The sequence below is a fragment of the Salvia miltiorrhiza genome, chromosome 7 (genome assembly GCF_028751815.1).
Source record: "Salvia miltiorrhiza cultivar Shanhuang (shh) chromosome 7, IMPLAD_Smil_shh, whole genome shotgun sequence".
Taxonomy (NCBI): domain Eukaryota; kingdom Viridiplantae; phylum Streptophyta; class Magnoliopsida; order Lamiales; family Lamiaceae; genus Salvia; species Salvia miltiorrhiza.
In genome coordinates, this window is record NC_080393.1 from 3,416,713 (window position 1) to 3,435,618 (window position 18,906).

The following is an 18,906-nucleotide window of genomic DNA, read 5'->3' on the forward strand; positions in this document are numbered from 1 at the left end:
ATTCTCAAGGAAAGTCCAATACGAAATTCAGACTATATCCAAAAAAAAAATTAGAAACAAACCATGAAAACTACAACTGTCTAAACTATCAATTCCCCAAATCCAACAAATTCAGAGATGTCACCACTTACAATATTGCAAACAATGCAATGAAAGCTTTGATTACAATCATCAGCGCCACACCAGTCTACACAATGTGCCTATCATCCAAAATCCCTTCTCTGCATATGCTAGATATATAACAAAAATGTTGACCACCAAAATATTAGGACGATGCAGAATTTACCATCACCATTGTTCAACCACAGCAGTTTATTTCACCTTATCCCAACTTGCTAGAGCAATATGGGACACCGGCTCGTTCTAGCTCCGGCCACAGGCTCGTTCTAGCATAGATAACGATAAAGACACAATGTGTTTCTAAATAAACCAAATGTAGTCAGTAACTGTTAGTTTCTAGCTAGCACATAGAAAAATCTAAGCTTTAGATTTACCAAAACGATCCTCATATAGCTTCAAAAGCTCAGGATCTTTCTCCCCAAATCGCTTCACGTATTTCTCGACAAACAAGCTCGGTTTACAGACAATCACCGAGGCCAAGCTCGATTCCCTGAACGTGACCAAACCTTTCGACAACAAGACTTGGTTAAAGGCACACCGTGGTGCAATCCTACCCTCGAAGCTTAACGTCAATATCACCGGCCGGGTCATGAAAATAGAAGCATCACACGCCATTGTATTGATGATAAAATCCAAGATTTTGGTGATCTTATCCTTGGATACTTCTTGATAGCATCAAACACTTGATCCTCAGACCAACCCCATCTCGTGTAATGCTTGACCTTTTCCCTCCAAGACAAGCTGCCTCATCACCTTTAACCCCGTGATGAAACCCTTTGTCACAGCCTCACAGGATTAAACCCAAGATCAATAACTTCCTGCACCATTAACCTAACACTGCCAGGATCAAGAGCTCTCAACAAGGCTGCAATGTGGGATTCAAGCACACCAAGATTCCCACATTAGGCAACAAAGTCTTCTCCAAACTCTCCCCAAGAATGCCGGGGTAGCGCAGGATTGAGAACACGACATCTTTGTCGGAACCTAGGAGGCCACGAAGGAAATCAACACATGGGATTATCTGGCCCTCTAAGCTTCTATCCATCAAATGTGGCTGCAATGTCAGAATCTTCACAAATTCTGAGCTCGATAATCCCAAACTACGCAAAAATTCAAACTTGGGCAGAAAATTAGATTCGAGGCCGCAGCTCAGAACCACAGGCCACTTCTTAACGATGCGTGAGATATCGGAATCGGTGAAATGGTGCTTTTTGAGGAATGCAATAGCGTAAAGGGGTTTTTCAGGGGAATCGAAGTTGAGGCGCTTAGCATAAGTTAGGGCTCGTTTTGGGGGAAAACCGTAATTGTTTTCCAGATAACACACTAATTTATTGATTCAAAATAGTTTAATTGTTAATCATTGGACATATAGTTGAATTTCTTGTGGAGTATAATCCAATAATTAATTTGGAATTCACGCAGTAGTATTTTTTAGAAAACTTATATTTAATCGATTTTCAAATCCAAGATAAGAAAAGGAGCACAAGACGGGAGCTTATTTTTGATAATTTTTTATTAATTAGATCCGCTGACCCAATTGTGATTTTTAATGCATTTGGAGCCAAATACCAATTAATTACATAATCAAAATAATTTTAACAGCAATTTATATTGTGCAGTTATAAAATTTTACAAGTGAAATCATACTAATAAACTATATATTCAAAAAAATGTAACAAAAAACATGTACCCTCTAACTGCAAGTACAACCACGTCAATTGAAATATTAAGAGAAAATCAACAATTATACACCATAAATAGAAGACACCATTGTTAGAACTTTTTAGTCCCAACGTATGAATATTATTTACAATAAAAATACTTATATCACTAGGTCTTTTCTTTCTTTTATATACAACCACATTTAACAATAAAAATACTTATATTATCATTCCGACATTATACACCAATGACCAATGTCTTAAGCAAATTAAGAATTGGGATTATCTGATTTTGCAAGTTTCTTTCTAGCAGATGTGACGTCATTGTTAGAATGGATTTCCTCTAAGAAACAATACAAAATGAGATTTAATTAAATTATCAAAGAAAGTCCAATACAAGATTTAGACTAAGTCCAAAAAAGATTTAGAAGCAAACCATCTAAACTACCAACTCCCTAAATCCAACAAACTCAGATATCACCACTTACAAAATTGCAAAACAATGCAAATATATCTTGAAGCAAATTTCTCATAATGATGAAACCTTTGCTTACTTAAATCGACACCAACCCCATCTCCACCACTGTGAGTCGACATGCTCCACTTAAATCGCAAACTTTGCTCGACATGCTCCACCACTGTGAGTATATGTCAAGCATTAGTGCATTTTATAGTAAATAAGTTGATGCCCAGTCTCTCCGAGTTGAATATTAGTGGTAAATTAATGCACCAATGCTCGACCGCTACGAGTTGAGCAAATCGTGCATTAATTAATGGTTGAACTTTGTTAGTAAATGCACTATATATTAATGCTCGACATACTCGACCTTTACTAGTCAAGTTATCGAACACTGGTGTAAAATATATGTACTAATGCTCAGCATAAGGGTAAAAAGATCATAAATAAGTAGAAAGTATTTTGTAAAATGTGGTTTTTTCTAAAAAAACAATTTATCTTTCAAAATGAATAGATATCATTAATTTTCCCCCTTTAAAATAATCAAAGAATCTTTATCCCCTCTATTAACCCTTAAAACAAAATTCAATTATATATGTTTCATTGAATTACAAGCAACAAACACAGACACAAAATTAATAGAACATCTCATATTTCATTGAATTACAAACAACAAACACACAGACAAATTGAATTAAAACGATCATACAAAAGCATTAATACAAGAGCCAATTAAGGTAAATCATCATGATATATCTATGTATTTTAGTGGCCGATCGACTACCTTCATGTCGCCATCTCCGAGCATTTTTTTACCGCACTTGTAGTAACAAATGAAGTAGTTGCATGATGCACAATGAAATCCAGGCCATTCATAATTATCCTCACGGCAAAAGTTGCATCGACGTTTTGTGGTGAGAAGTTGAAAGGCGAGAGGGTGTGGATGAGCTGCCGCATTCACATATTCCTTTCCGAACTTGATGTTTCTACCCAGACCGGATGTGGTGATAAAGCATTTGGGATGGAAGGATATATCGCACCAGCGGCAATGATACATCCAGCTCTTTGGATTCATTTCTATTTCACATTCATCGCAGTAGAATTCACCCGGATGGTTGAGATAGGCATCGTACGTCAATAGCAACGGGTGATGCCTGTCCCATCTACGGCTTGCATTTGATGTCGACACCATAGCGCATCCAACGTGCACACTGAACTCACAGCTGCCGCACTTGTAATAATCATCCAAATATGAGGATTTACAATCAGCCCAACAAGAGATTTTGTAATCTTGTCTCCGAACAACATCGTGTTTACCGAGGAGGTTGAGGGGATGTTGTGGGTGAGCCGTGTGATATATGGTGTTCGGCATAGAAGCGCACTTAATGTCTGCTTTAAATAAGCATTTTGTGCACTTGTAAATCAACCCATTTGAACTGAGGCCACACACGTGACAATATTCATATAGGATTTCATCAAAAGATCCGAGGATTAGGTCGTGACCAGATTGGGAGTGGAATGGAATGGAGGGAAGGCGAGGTGGCAAGTGGAAGCACGCCATGTGAAGATTATAGTTGCAGCCACTGCTACAACTCATGTAGCAGCAATCTTTACTACTTGAAGAAGAAGAAGAAGATAATGATCTTTGTTTTCGAAATATAGGAGTAATGCACCCATCACATATTAGTTCAGATTTTTTACGACCATATTGGTCTTCCCCATCATCATCACTATCTTCTTCTTCTTCTGGAGATGATGGGACTAATATAAGTTTGTGATTGTGGAACTCATAATCGACATCATGATGAGGGGTGGGTGGTATTGATATATTTACTCCTTGTCTCCTTACAAAAGCTCCAATTTGGTCCTCACCCACATCACTTATTGGGAACACCATAATCCTTTTCTCATCGTCATTCTTTTCTCTACATGCAACAAAAACACTACTTAACAAGCCTTTATGATGATAAATAAGGGAGATGTTTGGCTGAGATTAAAACTACTTACTCCCACCGTCCCCCAAAATTATGCATGGTTGACTCCGGCACGTGTTTTAATAAAAAGTTATTTGTAGTAATGACAGTGGAGAAAGGGTCCCATATTGAGGGTATTGTTAAGTAGATTATGAGTAAATAGTGTAAGTTATAAGGGTAAAATTGTAAGAATTATATGTGGGGTAGTCTTCAAAAATAGGGTATGCATAATTTTGGGGGACATACCAAAAAGGAAAGGTATGCATAATTTTGGGAGACAGAGAAAGAGTATAACTTATGAGCTTACAAACACTTCAAAATAAACCTAAATAATTTATAAGGTTTCTAAAAAGGGTAAATATCATTTTAAACCTCAAACTATTTTTGCACTATCAGTTATATTCTAAACTATTGAAAATAAATTTTTAAACCTTAAACTATCAATTTTGTATCAATTGTACCATTCGTCCATTTTTTTTTGCCCCAAAAATTTGACGTGGCTCACCGGATACCACGATCTATTTAGAATTATTCGTTTTGCGCTTATATTATATAAAACGACGTGATTATATGGCCTACTAATTAAAAATTCAAAGGGTAAAAAATGGATAAAGGGTACAATTGATACAAAATTGATAGTTCAAGGTTTAAAAAATTATTTTCAATAATTCAAGATATAATTGATAGTGCGAAAATAGTTTGGGGCGTAATGACACGAGAATATTGATTCGAGCGTACCTGGCTTGGGGAGACTTCTTGTACGCGCATTTGAGATGGACAGCATAGCTGCAAAGTTGGCAATGATATATCCAATATTTTGACAGTAAATATTGGCTACACACATCACATTTGTAGTCATATTTCATATATAGAGGAGGGACATGAAAAGAGAGGGAGAGTGGGTGATGGTGGTCTTCCCTCTTGATGGTTAGATCCGAGGATGCGCATGTCTCGTGGATCCAATAATGACAATTAGCTTTGCAGCACATGTAAGACTTCCCCTCGTGTGTGGTGCCGCAAGCATCACACATGAAGGAACAACACTTCCTCGTAAACCTCAGCTTATGTCTGGGGTGACTCGGATGATCTATGATGCTGCCACGTTGCTCATCATCGTCGTCATCATCAGCTGCATCAATCAAGCCGTTTCCCTGCGCGCATCTGATATGCATCACAAACATACATTCTGCGCTCGTGCATCTGTAGAAGACTCCCTTGGCAACCTCTCCGCAGATTGCACAAGCCTTTGCTTCGGTATCGTAACGGTTGTGGAATACTTGAGAGAGTATGTGTTGTGGGTGCATTGCGTGTTTAATCTTCATCGGCAGTCCTGCACATTCTTGGTGCATTGGATACCGACATTTCTCGCCACATCCATAAACTTTCTCTCCACTACTAAAATTCCTTTTACAGATGAAACATTTATCAGTTTTGCTGCGAGTTTCCACCAAAGCAAGTGGATGGTGCTTTTTCCAATAGTGGTCTCTCTCATTTTCTTCCTCACACATTATGTTTGTGTGCGAGTTTTTCCTTCTCAACTACAATTGATTTTTTTCTGGGAGAGGTGGATGTGAATGGAGCTTTGAGTTTTGGAAACATATAGCAAATATAGAATGGAATCATACAAAACTTCTCATCTCACCAAAGTATCACATGAATAAAGTATTTCACTCAAAGAATTTATTTTTTTCCCTCTCTTGTTTGTCTTTATCTTTTGCTTTTCTCATATAATTGTGTCTTTATAATGTCTAGTTTTAACTAGATAAGCGATAATACTCGGAAACAGATATATATAATAATTAGTATGTGTGTTGATCTAACGGTAGAGCAGTTAATACATAAAGTCAAAGGAGGTTTTGAGTTCGAGTTTATCATGATATAATTTTTAATTTTACTTATTTAATTGTTAATTACTTATCAAAATATATTTATATATAATATTGGTTAAAGGGAATAAATGCACAAACTTCCCATCTTAATAAAGAAAGTTGCTAGCTCACTCAAAGAATCTTCTATCTCTCTTTCTTCTTTATCTTTTGCTTTTCTCTTATAATTGTCTCTTTATAATGTCTAGTTTAACTACACAACTGACAATACTCGGAAACACACACACACATATATATATATATATATATATGTAATACTCCCTCCGTCCCTGAAATGGCTTCCTCTTTGGGGACGGCACGGGTTTTAATGAAAAGTTGTAAAGTGTATTGATAGTGGAGAAAAAGTGATAATTATTATTGGAAATTGTGAAAAGTGTTATAATTAGTATTGGGAGTGGTGAAAAGTGAAAAGTAAGAATAAATAAAATATTATTAGTGGTGGGGTAGGTGTCCAAAAATGGAAAGAAATAAAGAGGAAGTTATTTGGGGGACGTCCCAAAATGGAAAAAGAGGAAGTTATTTTAGGGACGGAGGGAGTATTAGTCTGTGTTGATTTAACGGTAGAGTAGTTAATACCGAAAGTCAAATGACATCTTAAGTTACATTTTCTCTCTCTCTCTCTCTATTTTTGCTTTTATCTTGTAATTGTCTCTTTATAATGTCTAGTGTTAACTATATAAGTGACAATGCTCACACACACACACACATATATATATATATATAATATTAGTTTATGTTGATTTAACGGTAGGGTGGTTAATACTCGAAGTTAAAAGAGATCTTGAGTTCGAGTCCATCGTGACATAATCTTTGAATTTATTTAGGACGATGAAGAATTCACCATCATCATTGTTCAGCAACAGTTTAGTTCACCTTATCCCAACTTGCTCGAGAAATCTGGGACACGGGCTTGTTCTAGCTCTGGCCACGGACTCGTTCTAGTATTGATAATGATAAAGAAAAAAATGTGTTTTTAAATGAAGTAAAGAGGTACAGCATGCATGATCTTTTGAGAGATTTATGCATCAGGAAAGCTGATGATGACAAGTTTCTATGTGTCAAGAATGCCCCTAATCAGGTCACACTCTCTAACCTGCGTCGTGTGAGTTCTCACACATCATATGGAGTGGAAGATGATGAGTATGGCTCATCAGAGATGTCACTTGCTCGATCATTTCTACTCTTTTTCGAGTTTGATAGGAATCTATCTCCCATGTTTTTCACATTAAGCTTGCTTAGGGTGTTGGATTTATTGGAAATGTGTAAGTATAAGATTGAGTTCCCAGAAGAAATATTACAATTTGTGAACTTACGCTACTTATCTATCAAGTGCGAGTCATTACCTAGAAGTGGAATATCAAGATTGTGTAATTTGCAAACGTTGATTGCTAAGCTAGACGATGGCTCTTGCCCAACTGACATGTGGGAGATGTCCGAGTTAAGACATCTCATCATGTTGGATGTGCCACTCTGTATAGAAGATGATTACATGAAAAAAATTGTTCTGAAGAAGCTGCAGACGATATGGTATGTGAGCCTAACTCGGTCAGTGATTAGAAGGGGTTTCTTGGAAATCATTCCAAATGTAAAAAGATTGGGAATCTTTTATGATCAAGAAGACTCATCGATGAGTGAAGTAGTTGATCTGAGTCATCTTCACAAACTCGAAACATTAAGATGCTATCTTAGAAGCACATATCTGCACCTACTCAAATTTCCATCTACTCTTAGAAAATTAAGCCTGGAGCGTTGTGTATTAATAACTCCGGTAGCGATGATGGCTCTGTGTGCACTACCAAATCTGGAAGTGCTCAAGATGCGCAAATGTACCTTCAAAAGCAATGAGACAGAAGAAGAAGACGATGATGAAGAAGAAGAAGAAGAAGAAGAAGAAAAAGAAGAAGCAAATGCAGAGTGGGAAATAGCAGAAAGAGATGAATTCAGGTCATTGCAGTTTCTACTACTCCGTGATATACCACTAGTGCGTTGGAGAGCTGATGAAACCAACTTCCCTAAACTCTGCCATCTGATTTTACGAGGTTGTTGGAATCTAGAGGAAATCCCAGCCGGCATTGGAGAAATCCCAACCCTCGAATTAATCCACTTAGAATATTGCAGCGATTCTGCTGAAGCCTCAGCGAAACAGATTCAGGAGCAGCAATCTGAATACGGGAACTACCAACTCCAACTTCGTATCTCATAGCTCACTCTTATTTTCACTCTTAATCATGTTGTTGGGTTTCATTAAAATGATGAATTTTCCTGTGTCGCATATCTACAGAGCACAGAAAGAGGACGAAAGGAAGATGAAGAGGACTGGGAGTATGGCCACATCCTTCTCTATATTGTTGAAACTGAGTTGATTTCTCCTCTCTTGTCTCGCGTTGCTTCACAATTTGCTTTGTTTTAGATAGACAACTCCTTATAACTTTTGGTGTTTTTCTTATTAGATTGTCTTTTCCTCTCTTGTTTCATGTTGCTTCACAATTTGCTTTGTTTTAGATAGATAATTCCTTAATTGAGTTGGAGTTTCAAATGAATCATGATCTTAAAACTTTCTAGTTCTAGAACTTACCTAGATAAAGTTGGCATGCATGATATTACTTCTTGAACATAAATCTATAATGTTGGTATTTCGCGGCATTTAGGCCTTTGCGCAAAATCTGGTTTGATTTTAAATTAGTTGTCTCTCTCATATTTTTGAAGAGAAGCAACTCTTATGATAGCATTCTCAACCAATTCATACCTTCAACATATAAATAAATAGATCAAAAAGTAAGATCTGCATACAGAAATAAGAATCGATGTTCTCTCAGAAACAATACAAAATGAGATTTAATTAAATTATCAAAGAAAGTCCAATACGAGATTTAGATTAAATCCAAAAAAGATTTAGAAACAAACCATCTGCTAAACTACCAGTTCCCCAAATCCAACAAACTCAGAGATGTCACCACTTACAAAACTGCAAAACAATGCAAATATATCTTGAAGCAAATTTCTCATAATGATGAAAGCTTTGCTTACAATCATCAGCGCCACATCAGTCTACACAATGTGCTTATCATCCAAAATCTCTTTCTGCATATGCGAGCTATATAACAAAAATGTTGAGCTCCAAAATATTAGGACGAAGCAGAATTTACCATCACCATTGTTCAACAACAGCTTATTTCGCCTTATCCCAACTTGCTCGAGCAATCTGGGAGACCGGCTCGTTCTAGCTCAGGCCACAAACTCGTTCTAGCATTGATAACGATAAAGACACAATATGTTTCTAAATTAAACCAAGTGTGGTCAGTAACTGTTAGTTTCTAGCTAGCACATAGGAAATCTAAGCTTTTAGATTTACCAAAAAGATCCTCATATAGCTTCAAGAGCTCAGGATCTTCCTCCCCAAATCGCTTCACATATTTCTCAACAAACAAGCTCGGTTTACAGACAATAATCGAGGCCAAACTCGATTCCCTGACCAAACCTTTCGACAACAAAACTTGGTAAAAGGCGCACCGTGGTGCAATCCTACCCTCGAAGCTTAACGTAAATATCACCGGCCGGGTCATGAAAATAGAAGCATCACACGCCATTGTATTGATGATAAGATCTGAGATTTTGGTGATCTTCTCCTTGGACACGGCCATCATCAACGGATACTTCCTGATGGCATATAACACTTGATCCTCGGACCAACCCCATCTCGTGTAATGCTTGACCTTTTCCCTCCAAGACAAACTGTTCAGCTGCCTCATCACCTTTAACCCCCTGATGAAAGCCTTTGTCGCCGGATTAAACCCAAGATTAATAACTTCCTGCACCGTTAACTTAAAATTGCCAGGATCAAGAGCTAACCCTCTAGAAGCAGCTCTCAACAAGGCTGCAATGTGGGATTCAGGCACACCAGCATCTCTCAAGATTCCCACATTAGGCAACAATGTCTTCTGCAAACTCTCCCCAAGAATGCCGGGGTAGCGCAGGATCGAGAACACGACATCTTTGTCGGAACCTAGGAAGCCACGAAGGAAATCAACACATGGGATTATCTGGCCCTCTAAACTTCTATTTATCAAACGTGGCTGCAATGTCAGAATCTTCACAAATTCTGAGCTCGATAATCCCAAACTACGCAAAAATTCAAACTTGGGCAGAAAATTAGATTCGAGGCCGCAGGTCAGAACCACAGGCCACTTCTTAACGATGCGTGAGATATCGGAATCGGTGAAATGGTGCTTTTTGAGGAATGCAATAGCGTAAAGTGGTTTTTCAGGGGAATCGAAGTTGAGGTGCTTAGAATAACTTAGGACTCGTTTTGGGGGAACCCCGTAATTGTTTTCTAGATAAACCGCGGCGAATGACTTCGGATTCGGATCTTTTGAGCTCGATTCTAGGGCATTTGTAGCTGGTGATGAAAATTGGTGGAGCTGTAGGAGAATGTAATTGGCGAGTGATTGGGAGCAAGCAACGTGAGAGAATCTTACATCACAGAATTTGAATTTGCGAATTTGAGCAAACATGATTGAATACAGAAGTTGAGAGCGGTTTACCTCTTCGATTCAATAGACAATTCCAGCAATCGAAAGCCCCATCTTCAAAACCCTAGGGTATTTTTTTGAGCAAAAATACTTAATAATATAATAAAAGCAGTATGTGATTTTAAGAATTGTGTTTTTATCTAATCAAATAAATGCAGTACACGATAAAATGGAATTGTTTTTCAAAATTAACTTTGGTCAATTTTTCGGTCACGAATTGTGAAATTGGAACTTTGGAAGTGAGTAACACACTAATTTATTGACTCAAAATAGTTTAATTGTTAATCATTGGACATATAGTTGAATTTCTTGTATAATCCACTAATTAATTTGGATTACACGCAGTATTTTTTTTTTTTAGAAAACTTATATTTAATCGATTTTCGAATCCAACGTAAGAAAAGGAGCACGAGGGGAATTTATTTTTGATAATTTTTTAGTAATGCTATCGGCTTACCTAATTGTGATTTTTAATGCACTTGCAGCTGACCATTTAATTACAGTCTACGTAATTTTAAGGGAGAAGTAACAAATAGCTCATATCATACAGTTTCCTAACATATTTACTTTCTTATCTTTTAATTATAGGCGGTTAGCCCTTCAATATCTCATAAAGAGTGCAAAAATCTTTCATGTTCTTGACGAACACTTAACACCGTTATTATTATTTTTTTCTTAAGCAAAATACACTCCTAAAAATATTTCTACTCAAACCTCAACCTTTAATTAATAATTATCATTAAATATAAATTCGCATTTTTTGGCACAATCGACGAATACCCAAATATTAAAATATGCTCATGCAATTGCTTCTATTTATTTCTCCAAGAAGCTTGATCCATTAACCATGATATCAAAGTGGTATGATAGAGAAAAATACGTCAAAACTTATGAGCATGCAATCTTACATAGTTTAATCTTTGCGTACTCGTTGATTGTTTCCAAAAAATGCGAATTTGTATTTAATGATAGTCGTTAATTATTAATTAATGTTGAGATTTGCATAGAAATATTTATAGCAATGTATTTTGATTAACAAATATTATAGTGAAATAAGAAATAAAGAAAATAAAAAAATATTTAACGGTGTTAAGTGTCCGTCAGAAACTGAGGGATTTTTGCACTCTATATGAGATGTTGAGAGGCTAACCGCTCACAATTAAGAGATAAGGAGGTAAATGTGTTCGAGGGATTTTTGCACTTTATATGAGATGTTGAGGGGCTAACCGCTCACAATTAAGAGATAAGGAGGTAAATGTGTTCGGGGCTTGTGTATGATAGGAGCTATTTGCTACTTCTCTTCGTCCCATTATTGTTGACATGTTTTTTGGGTGTTCCATTAATAATAATATATTTTTATTTTTAGTAATAATTTTACATTACAAACGTCTCACACATATTGGCGCCATTGTTAGAATCCTAGCAATATTTAAAAAATAAACGGTGATTGGAGAATAAATTTGAGTATTGAAAATGGAATTTTGTTTAATATTTGTACAAAATCCGGTTTAAGTTTAAATTAGTATGTCTCTTTCATATTTTTGAAGAGAAGCAACTCTTATAATAGCATTCCCAATCAACTCATACCTTCAACATACAATTATATATAAATATATCAAAAAGCAAGATCTGCATACATAAATTAGAATCGATTCTCTTAGAAACAATACAAAATGAGATTTAATTAAATTATCAAAGAAAGTCCAATACGAGATTTAGACTAAATCCAAAAATGATTTAGAAACAAACCATCTACTAAACTACCAGTTCCCCAAATTCAACAAACTCAGAGATGTCACCACTTACAAAATTGCAAAACAACGCAAATATATCTTGAAGCAAATTTCTGATAATGATGAAACCTTTGCTTACAATCATCAGCGCCACATCAGTCTACACAATGTGCCTATCATCCAAAATCTCCTCTCTTCTCTGCATATGCTACATATATCACAAAAATATTAACCACCAAAATATTAGGACGATGCAGAATTTACCATCACCATTGTTCAACAACAGCAGTTTATTTCACCTTAACCCAACTTTCTCAAGCAATCTGGGACACGAGCTCGTTCTAGCTCAGGCTACGGACTCGTTCTAGCATTGATAACGACAAAGACACAATATGTTTCTAAATGAAGCCAAATGTGGTCAATAACTGTTACTCCCTCCGTCCCATTAAAGTTGGCAACATTTCTATTTTGGGTGTCCCACTAAAGTTGGTCACTTTCTAAAAATGGCAAAAGTTTACTTTAATTAAGTCAACAATTACTCACTAATTTGGTCAACAATTGTAGGCCACACTCTATTAAAACATATAACACGTAATTTCTTAATCTCCGTGCCGAAACGAATGTTGCCAACTTTAACGGGACGGAGGGAGTAGTTTCTAGCTAGCACATAGGAAATCTAAGCTTTAGATTTACCAAAAAGATCCTCATATAGCTTCAAGAGCTCAGGATCTTCCTCCCCAAATGGCTTCACGTATTTCTCAACAAACAAGCTCGGTGTACGGACAATCATCGAGGCCAAGCTCGATCTCCTGACCAAACCTTTCGACAACAAGACTTGGTAAAAGGCACACCGTGGTGCAATCCTACCCTCGAAGCTTAACGTAAATATCACCGGCCGGGTCATGAAAATAGAAGCATCACACGCCATTGTATTGATGATAAGATCCGAGATTTTGGTGATCTTCTCCTTGGACACGGCCATCATCAACGGATACTTCCTGATAGCATCAAACACTTGATCCTCGGACCAACCCCATCTCGTGTAATGCTTGACCTTTTCCCTCCAAGACAAACTGTTCAGCTGCCTCATCACCTTTAACGCCGTGATGAAACCCTTTGTCGCAGGATTAAACCCAAGATCAATAACTTCCTGCACCGCTAACTTAAAATTGCCAGGATCAAGAGCTATCCGTCTAGGAGCAGCTCTCAACAAGGCTGCAATGTGGGATTCAGGCACACCAACATCTCTCAAGATTCCCACATTGGGTAACAACGTCTTCTGCAAAGTCTCCCTAAGAATGCCAGGGTGGCGCAGGATCGAGAACACCACATCTTTGTTGGAGCCTAGGAGGCTACGAAGGAAATCAACACATGGGATTATCTGGCGCTCTAAGCTTCTATCCAGCAAATTTGGCTGCAATGTCAGAACCTTCACTAATTCTGAGCTCGATAATCCCAAACTACGCAAAAATTCAAACTTGGGCAGAAAATTAGATTCGGGGCCGCGGCTCAAAACCACAGGCCACTTCTTAACGATGCGTGAGATGTCGGCATCGGTGAAACTGTGTTTTTTGAGGAATGCAATAGCGTAAAGGGGTTTTTCAGGGGAATCGAAGTTGAGGCGCTTAGCATAAGTTAGGGCTCGTTTTGGGGGAAAACCGTAATTGTTTTCGAGATAAACCGCGGCGAATGACTTCGGATTCGGATCTTTTGAGCTCGATTCTAGGGCATTTGTAGCTGGTGATGAAAATTGGTGGAGTTGTAGAAGAATGTAATTGGCGAGTGATGGTGAGCAAGCAACGTGAGAGAATCTTACATCATAGAATTTGAATTTGCGAATTTGACTGAACATGATTGAATACAGAAGTTGAGAGCGGTTTACCTCTTCGATCCAATTGACAATTCCAGCAATCGACTGAAAGCCCCTGCTTCAAAACCCTAGGTAATTTTCTTGAGCAAAAATACTTAATAAATCTAATAAAAGCAGTACATCTTTTAATTTTTATCTATTTAAATGGCGTAAATGTTTTCCAAAATTTACTTTGGGCCAATTTTTCGGTCACCAATTGTGAAAATGGAAGTAAGTATCACACTAATTAATTGACTTAAAATAATTTAATTGTTAATTATTGGACATATAATTGAATTTCTCGTATAATCTACTTTTAATTTGGAATTCACATACTATGTTAATTTGTATTTTTTTTAGAAAACTTATGTTTAATCATTTTCGAATCCAACTGCCGAATCCCATAAATTACATAATGTAATTTTAATAGAAATCTATAATGTTATTTGTATCTACAGTTATAAACTTTTACAAGTAAAATAATAATAAATCATATATTCAAGAAAATGTAATTAATTAATTAATATATAAAAAATGTAATTAAAAAACAAGTGCACTCTAACTGCAAGGCCAACCACGTCAATTGAAATACCAAGAGAAAATTAACAATTACTCCCTCCGTCCCACTATTGAAGACACACTTTCCTTATTGGGATGTCCCAATAATAAAGACACACTCCAAATAAGGAAAGAATTAGGGGTTAATTAACACTACTAATTGCACCTTAATTCAAGTAGTATAAATAAGAAGAAAAAAAAAACCCTACCTTCATTCTCACTCTCTCGGCCTCTCCGCCTCTCTCTCTCTCGATCGAACTCTCGGCCTCTCCGCCTCTCTCACGCTCTGAAACCCTAAGATACCGCCGCCCTCATCCTTCATCTGCGCCGCCCTCCTCCGAAACCCTAGATTCTGCCGTCCTGAACCTCCATCCGCGCCGCCCTCCTCCGAAACCCTAGATTCTGCCGTCCTCAACCTCCATCCGCGCCGCCCTCCTCTGAAATCCTAAATTCTGTCGTCCTCAACCTCCATACGCGTTTATGGCCGATAATATGGGTTGGTCGGCATATTTGAACTCCGAATTCGTCCCCGATTCGGAGGACGAAGAATTCTTTAAGCTCATACCTCCGTTGCCGTCGCCGCCGTCTGGTTTTGTCTATGAGGGGAGCGGCGGATTCGACGGTTCTGAGGAGTCCACCGGCGGTGCTTTCATGGAGGATTCGAGGGTTCCGAGGAGTCCGATCCGGCGGCCCATCTATCGCCGCCCCTCTACCGCGATGAAGGCGCAGGTGTCGGAGCTAGACTCTCTCCTATGCACGGAAAGCTGGGACGACGTCGTGCGCGAGCGGGAAGAGGCTGTTGGCGGCGACTGGTGGCGACGGTGCTCCCCTTTGTTGCGAAGGATGGTGGAGACCATGTATCCTGCTTTAAAAGGGTGAGATCTTTCTTATTGTCCCGATATTTGTGATCGTCTATGTCTTGTTGGTATGAGGGGTGTGGCCCTCTGTGCTCTCATTCCTCTGTGTTCCTCTATGTCCTGTTGGTATGAGGGGTGTGACCCTCTGTGCTGTTGTGGTAGATGGGCTGAATGCTGAGATGATGAACTTGATGCTCATTTGTTTGATTTTCCCTATAATGCTAAAAATCTATGATTAAATGTCAAAAAATGAGATTGTGGGCTGTGTCCCCTACATTTTGTTGATTGGTTGCTGCCATGGTTCTTTCTTGTGACTAATTGTGTTTGATTGAATATGGTGTGTGCCCTGGTTCTTTCTTGTGACTAATTGTGTTTGGTATGAGGGGTGTGTCCCTCTTGTTTGTCTTGATCTTTCTAATAAAAACTGATCTTTCTAATAAAATGTCCTTACTATGCTTTGAGCTTTACAAAAACTATGCCCTGAGCTTTACAAAAGACTACCCCCTGTTCTTTACAAAAGCCTATACTATGAGCTTTACAAAAAACTATGCTTTGAGCTTTACAAAAAATTAGGCTCTCAAGCTTTGACAAAAATATCTACCATATTTTTAACTAAATGGAGGCATCCTCAATCATATTCAAATGATTGAAGGCTGCCTCCATTGCTTCAAATGGAGAGGGGTCTAATCCCAACTGCATTTTCAGTTGGTCTATGCCTTCCACCACTCCTTTTTCAAACAAATAGCCAATGCACTCTTCCACAAGCTCTTTTGGCACTTCTAAAGCCATTGGAAGTGCACCTTGTCTTGCAAGAACTCCTTTCTTCATGTGTGGAAGCTTGTAACAATTCTGCCCTCTTATTTTCATAATTTCAGTTAAACATCCCTGTAAGCTCAAGAAAACAGAGTTTAAAGTATGAGGACTTAGCTCCTCAAATGATTTTTCAACTGCCTTTACTAGCTCATGCTCATTTGTGGCAACTGACTGTACTTGCAAGCTTTGAATAGCCCTAAACCAACCCAAGTCATTGATGTTGGTGTCTGGGCTATTTGGAGGTTGTTGTACAATATGGATATCAAAGCCATTGGCTGTTGCCGCAGCTCTCCAATCTGGATCATTGTCCAATATATGTGGCCTCGCATTGTCTTGCTGTATATATATAGTTTTGCTTGCAAATTGGGGCCATTTGGCCATAATTGCTGGAATTAACTGTATTTAAAAAGGCATGATAAACTGAAATTAATAAATCTTGCATAACAAATTGAAATTAATGCTCATTTGCATACATTTGAATGCAATACACTACAAATTGGAATAAACTTCAATTAAGATATCTTGCCTTGGAGATATAGCAGTCCTTCATCACTCCTTTAGTGATGGACTGGATTGGCTTCTCCTCCATTGTTCCAGCCAGCCTGTTCTTGCTTGTTCTTTTGGCTGGTACCATCTCAGTGAAAGGGAAAATCCCTATCTTGCCATCAAATAACACACTCCCATCTTCATTGAATAGAGGCCTGGACACTGCACAACTGAACATAACTTTTTTTATAAACTTCTTACTCTTGCATGTGCGATGTGGATCAGTTTCCTCTGGAGTTAAGTAAAATTTGTGGTTTGCTTTGGTGATGTAGAACCACTTCTCATCAATATGCACTACATTGTGCATATTCTTGAACTTTAGGACATTGCATATCCTATCATACACAATCTGTTCAAGAGAGAACCGTAGCCTCAATAACTTGTTGGGGGCCGTCAAATCGGGTCGGATAGCACTTGAATGAGCTCTGATCAGCCCCTTAGAGATCCATCTACCCACTGTACTTTTCGAGCAATTTATACCTGTTGCAAGTCTTCGAATGGTTCCCCTTTTGTGCAACTCTAGACTAGCTATGAGTTCTAAATCTATTTGCACTCTTTTTCTTCTACATTTGTTGATTTTTTTGCTTTGAACGGAGACTAACTGACCTTGTGCGTGCTCCTTTTTTGCAGCCTGCCATAAACGCGCGACGGAGCTTCGACAACACCCCCACTTCGCCATGGCAGCAGTGATAGTCCCATGTCGGAGCTTCCCATCTGTAAAGTTTTGAAGAAGAAAGAAGGCCATGGCTTGCCTTTCTTGGCTTGATAAATCCTTCCTTCTTCCCATCTTTTCTTTTCTTTTTTTGGCTGTGGAGTTTCTAACACAGAAATTGTGTGTATGTTTTGAAACTGGTACGAGCAGCCAGTTTTATAAGGTTGGTTGTCAAATTTTGGTGGGAAACTTGAGTTAGAAATGAAATTTTGATGTTGGCGCCTTTATTAAAGAATTGGAGCATTTGTTTTCATTTTAAATTTGGAGCAGATGCCTTTTTTATTGTGTTTCATTAATTTGGACTTGAATCCATATTCTATTTTCAGAATTGGATACAAAAAATGATTAACAAAAATTGGATTAAAAAAAACGATTAAAAAAAAACTGGACGAATAAAAGTCAATTTTCATTTTGTTAAAAATTCTGGACAATTAAATTAATTAAATTTTTTGAAATTTATAAAATTACAAAATTTAAAATTCAAATAAAACATTAAATAGAAATATACAAATACACTAAACTAAAACTAATCAACTAAACTAATAGAGGTGGTCCCCAACACTTTAACCACTAAACTACCTCTCCTTAATCTCCGTGCCCAAAAGACCTGTGTCTTTATTAGTGGGACGGAGGAAGTATTATACACCATAAATAGTAGACACCATTGTTATAACTCTTTAATCCCAACCTATAATATTTACAATAAAATACTTATATTATCATTGTTCTTTTCAAATTTACCTACTGTATTTATATGACGATATATATATAAGTATTTTTTTTAAAATAAAATATATATAGATACAGATCAAGAAGGAATACAAGAGGTACTCAAATTCGACAGAACAGACAAACAATCATCGAAAGATAGTTCAATTATTAAATATTTATCAACTATATATTAATACTTTTTATATATTGATATATATATATAAAGGTATTTTCTCAACTATTAATATGTTTATCAGAATATGATTTTCCTTTTTCTGAAATACTATTAGCAAAATTACTACATTAATTACTCAATAAATTGATTAAAGAACGTACAAAGAAACTTACTATTTTCGGTGAAAAATCAGCTTAGCCTAATAAAAATGGAAAATATAAGATTTGGGCCAACGACCACTGAATTTAAAAATGTTGTGGTCAAAGTTAAAAAAACGAATAGTATAGGGGCTCGAGTGAAATTAAGCTAACCTTTAAAACAAATTT

At 37.3% G+C, this 18,906-nt stretch overlaps 4 protein-coding genes across 6 annotated transcripts; all 4 read right to left on the reverse strand.

The window, feature by feature from the left end:
- Positions 1–2,806: 2,806 nt before the first annotated feature.
- Positions 2,807–5,833, reverse strand: LOC130991682 (uncharacterized). The gene is made up of 2 exons (XM_057916025.1): positions 4,950–5,833; positions 2,807–4,163 (listed from the first exon to the last, which is right to left on the reverse strand). The coding sequence occupies exons 1-2, from the start codon at positions 5,717–5,719 to the stop codon at positions 2,984–2,986; spliced, it is 1,950 nt and encodes a 649-aa protein (XP_057772008.1). The 5' UTR covers positions 5,720–5,833; the 3' UTR covers positions 2,807–2,983.
- A 3,028-nt stretch (positions 5,834–8,861) lies between these two features.
- On the reverse strand, positions 8,862–14,350 carry LOC130991683 (uncharacterized). Of its 3 annotated transcripts, XM_057916027.1 has the most exons (3): positions 13,053–14,350; positions 12,659–12,723; positions 12,279–12,567 (listed from the first exon to the last, which is right to left on the reverse strand). In XM_057916027.1, the coding sequence occupies exons 1-2, from the start codon at positions 14,209–14,211 to the stop codon at positions 12,701–12,703; spliced, it is 1,182 nt and encodes a 393-aa protein (XP_057772010.1). In that variant the 5' UTR covers positions 14,212–14,350; the 3' UTR covers positions 12,279–12,567; positions 12,659–12,700. The 3 variants fall into 3 exon arrangements, with proteins under 3 accessions (XP_057772012.1, XP_057772010.1, XP_057772009.1); XM_057916029.1 differs by lacking the exons at positions 12,279–12,567; positions 12,659–12,723 and adding an exon at positions 8,862–9,405 and having other exon boundaries at positions 13,010–14,350; XM_057916026.1 differs by having other exon boundaries at positions 12,279–12,723.
- Positions 9,412–10,608, reverse strand: LOC130993058 (uncharacterized). Its single transcript, XM_057917777.1, has one exon. The coding sequence runs from the start codon at positions 10,606–10,608 to the stop codon at positions 9,412–9,414; it is 1,197 nt and encodes a 398-aa protein (XP_057773760.1).
- A 1,885-nt stretch (positions 14,351–16,235) lies between the features above and the next one.
- On the reverse strand, positions 16,236–17,769 carry LOC130993059 (uncharacterized). The gene is made up of 2 exons (XM_057917778.1): positions 16,963–17,769; positions 16,236–16,832 (listed from the first exon to the last, which is right to left on the reverse strand). Exons 1-2 carry the CDS (start codon positions 17,767–17,769, stop codon positions 16,236–16,238), a joined length of 1,404 nt encoding a protein of 467 aa, XP_057773761.1.
- Positions 17,770–18,906: the final 1,137 nt, after the last annotated feature.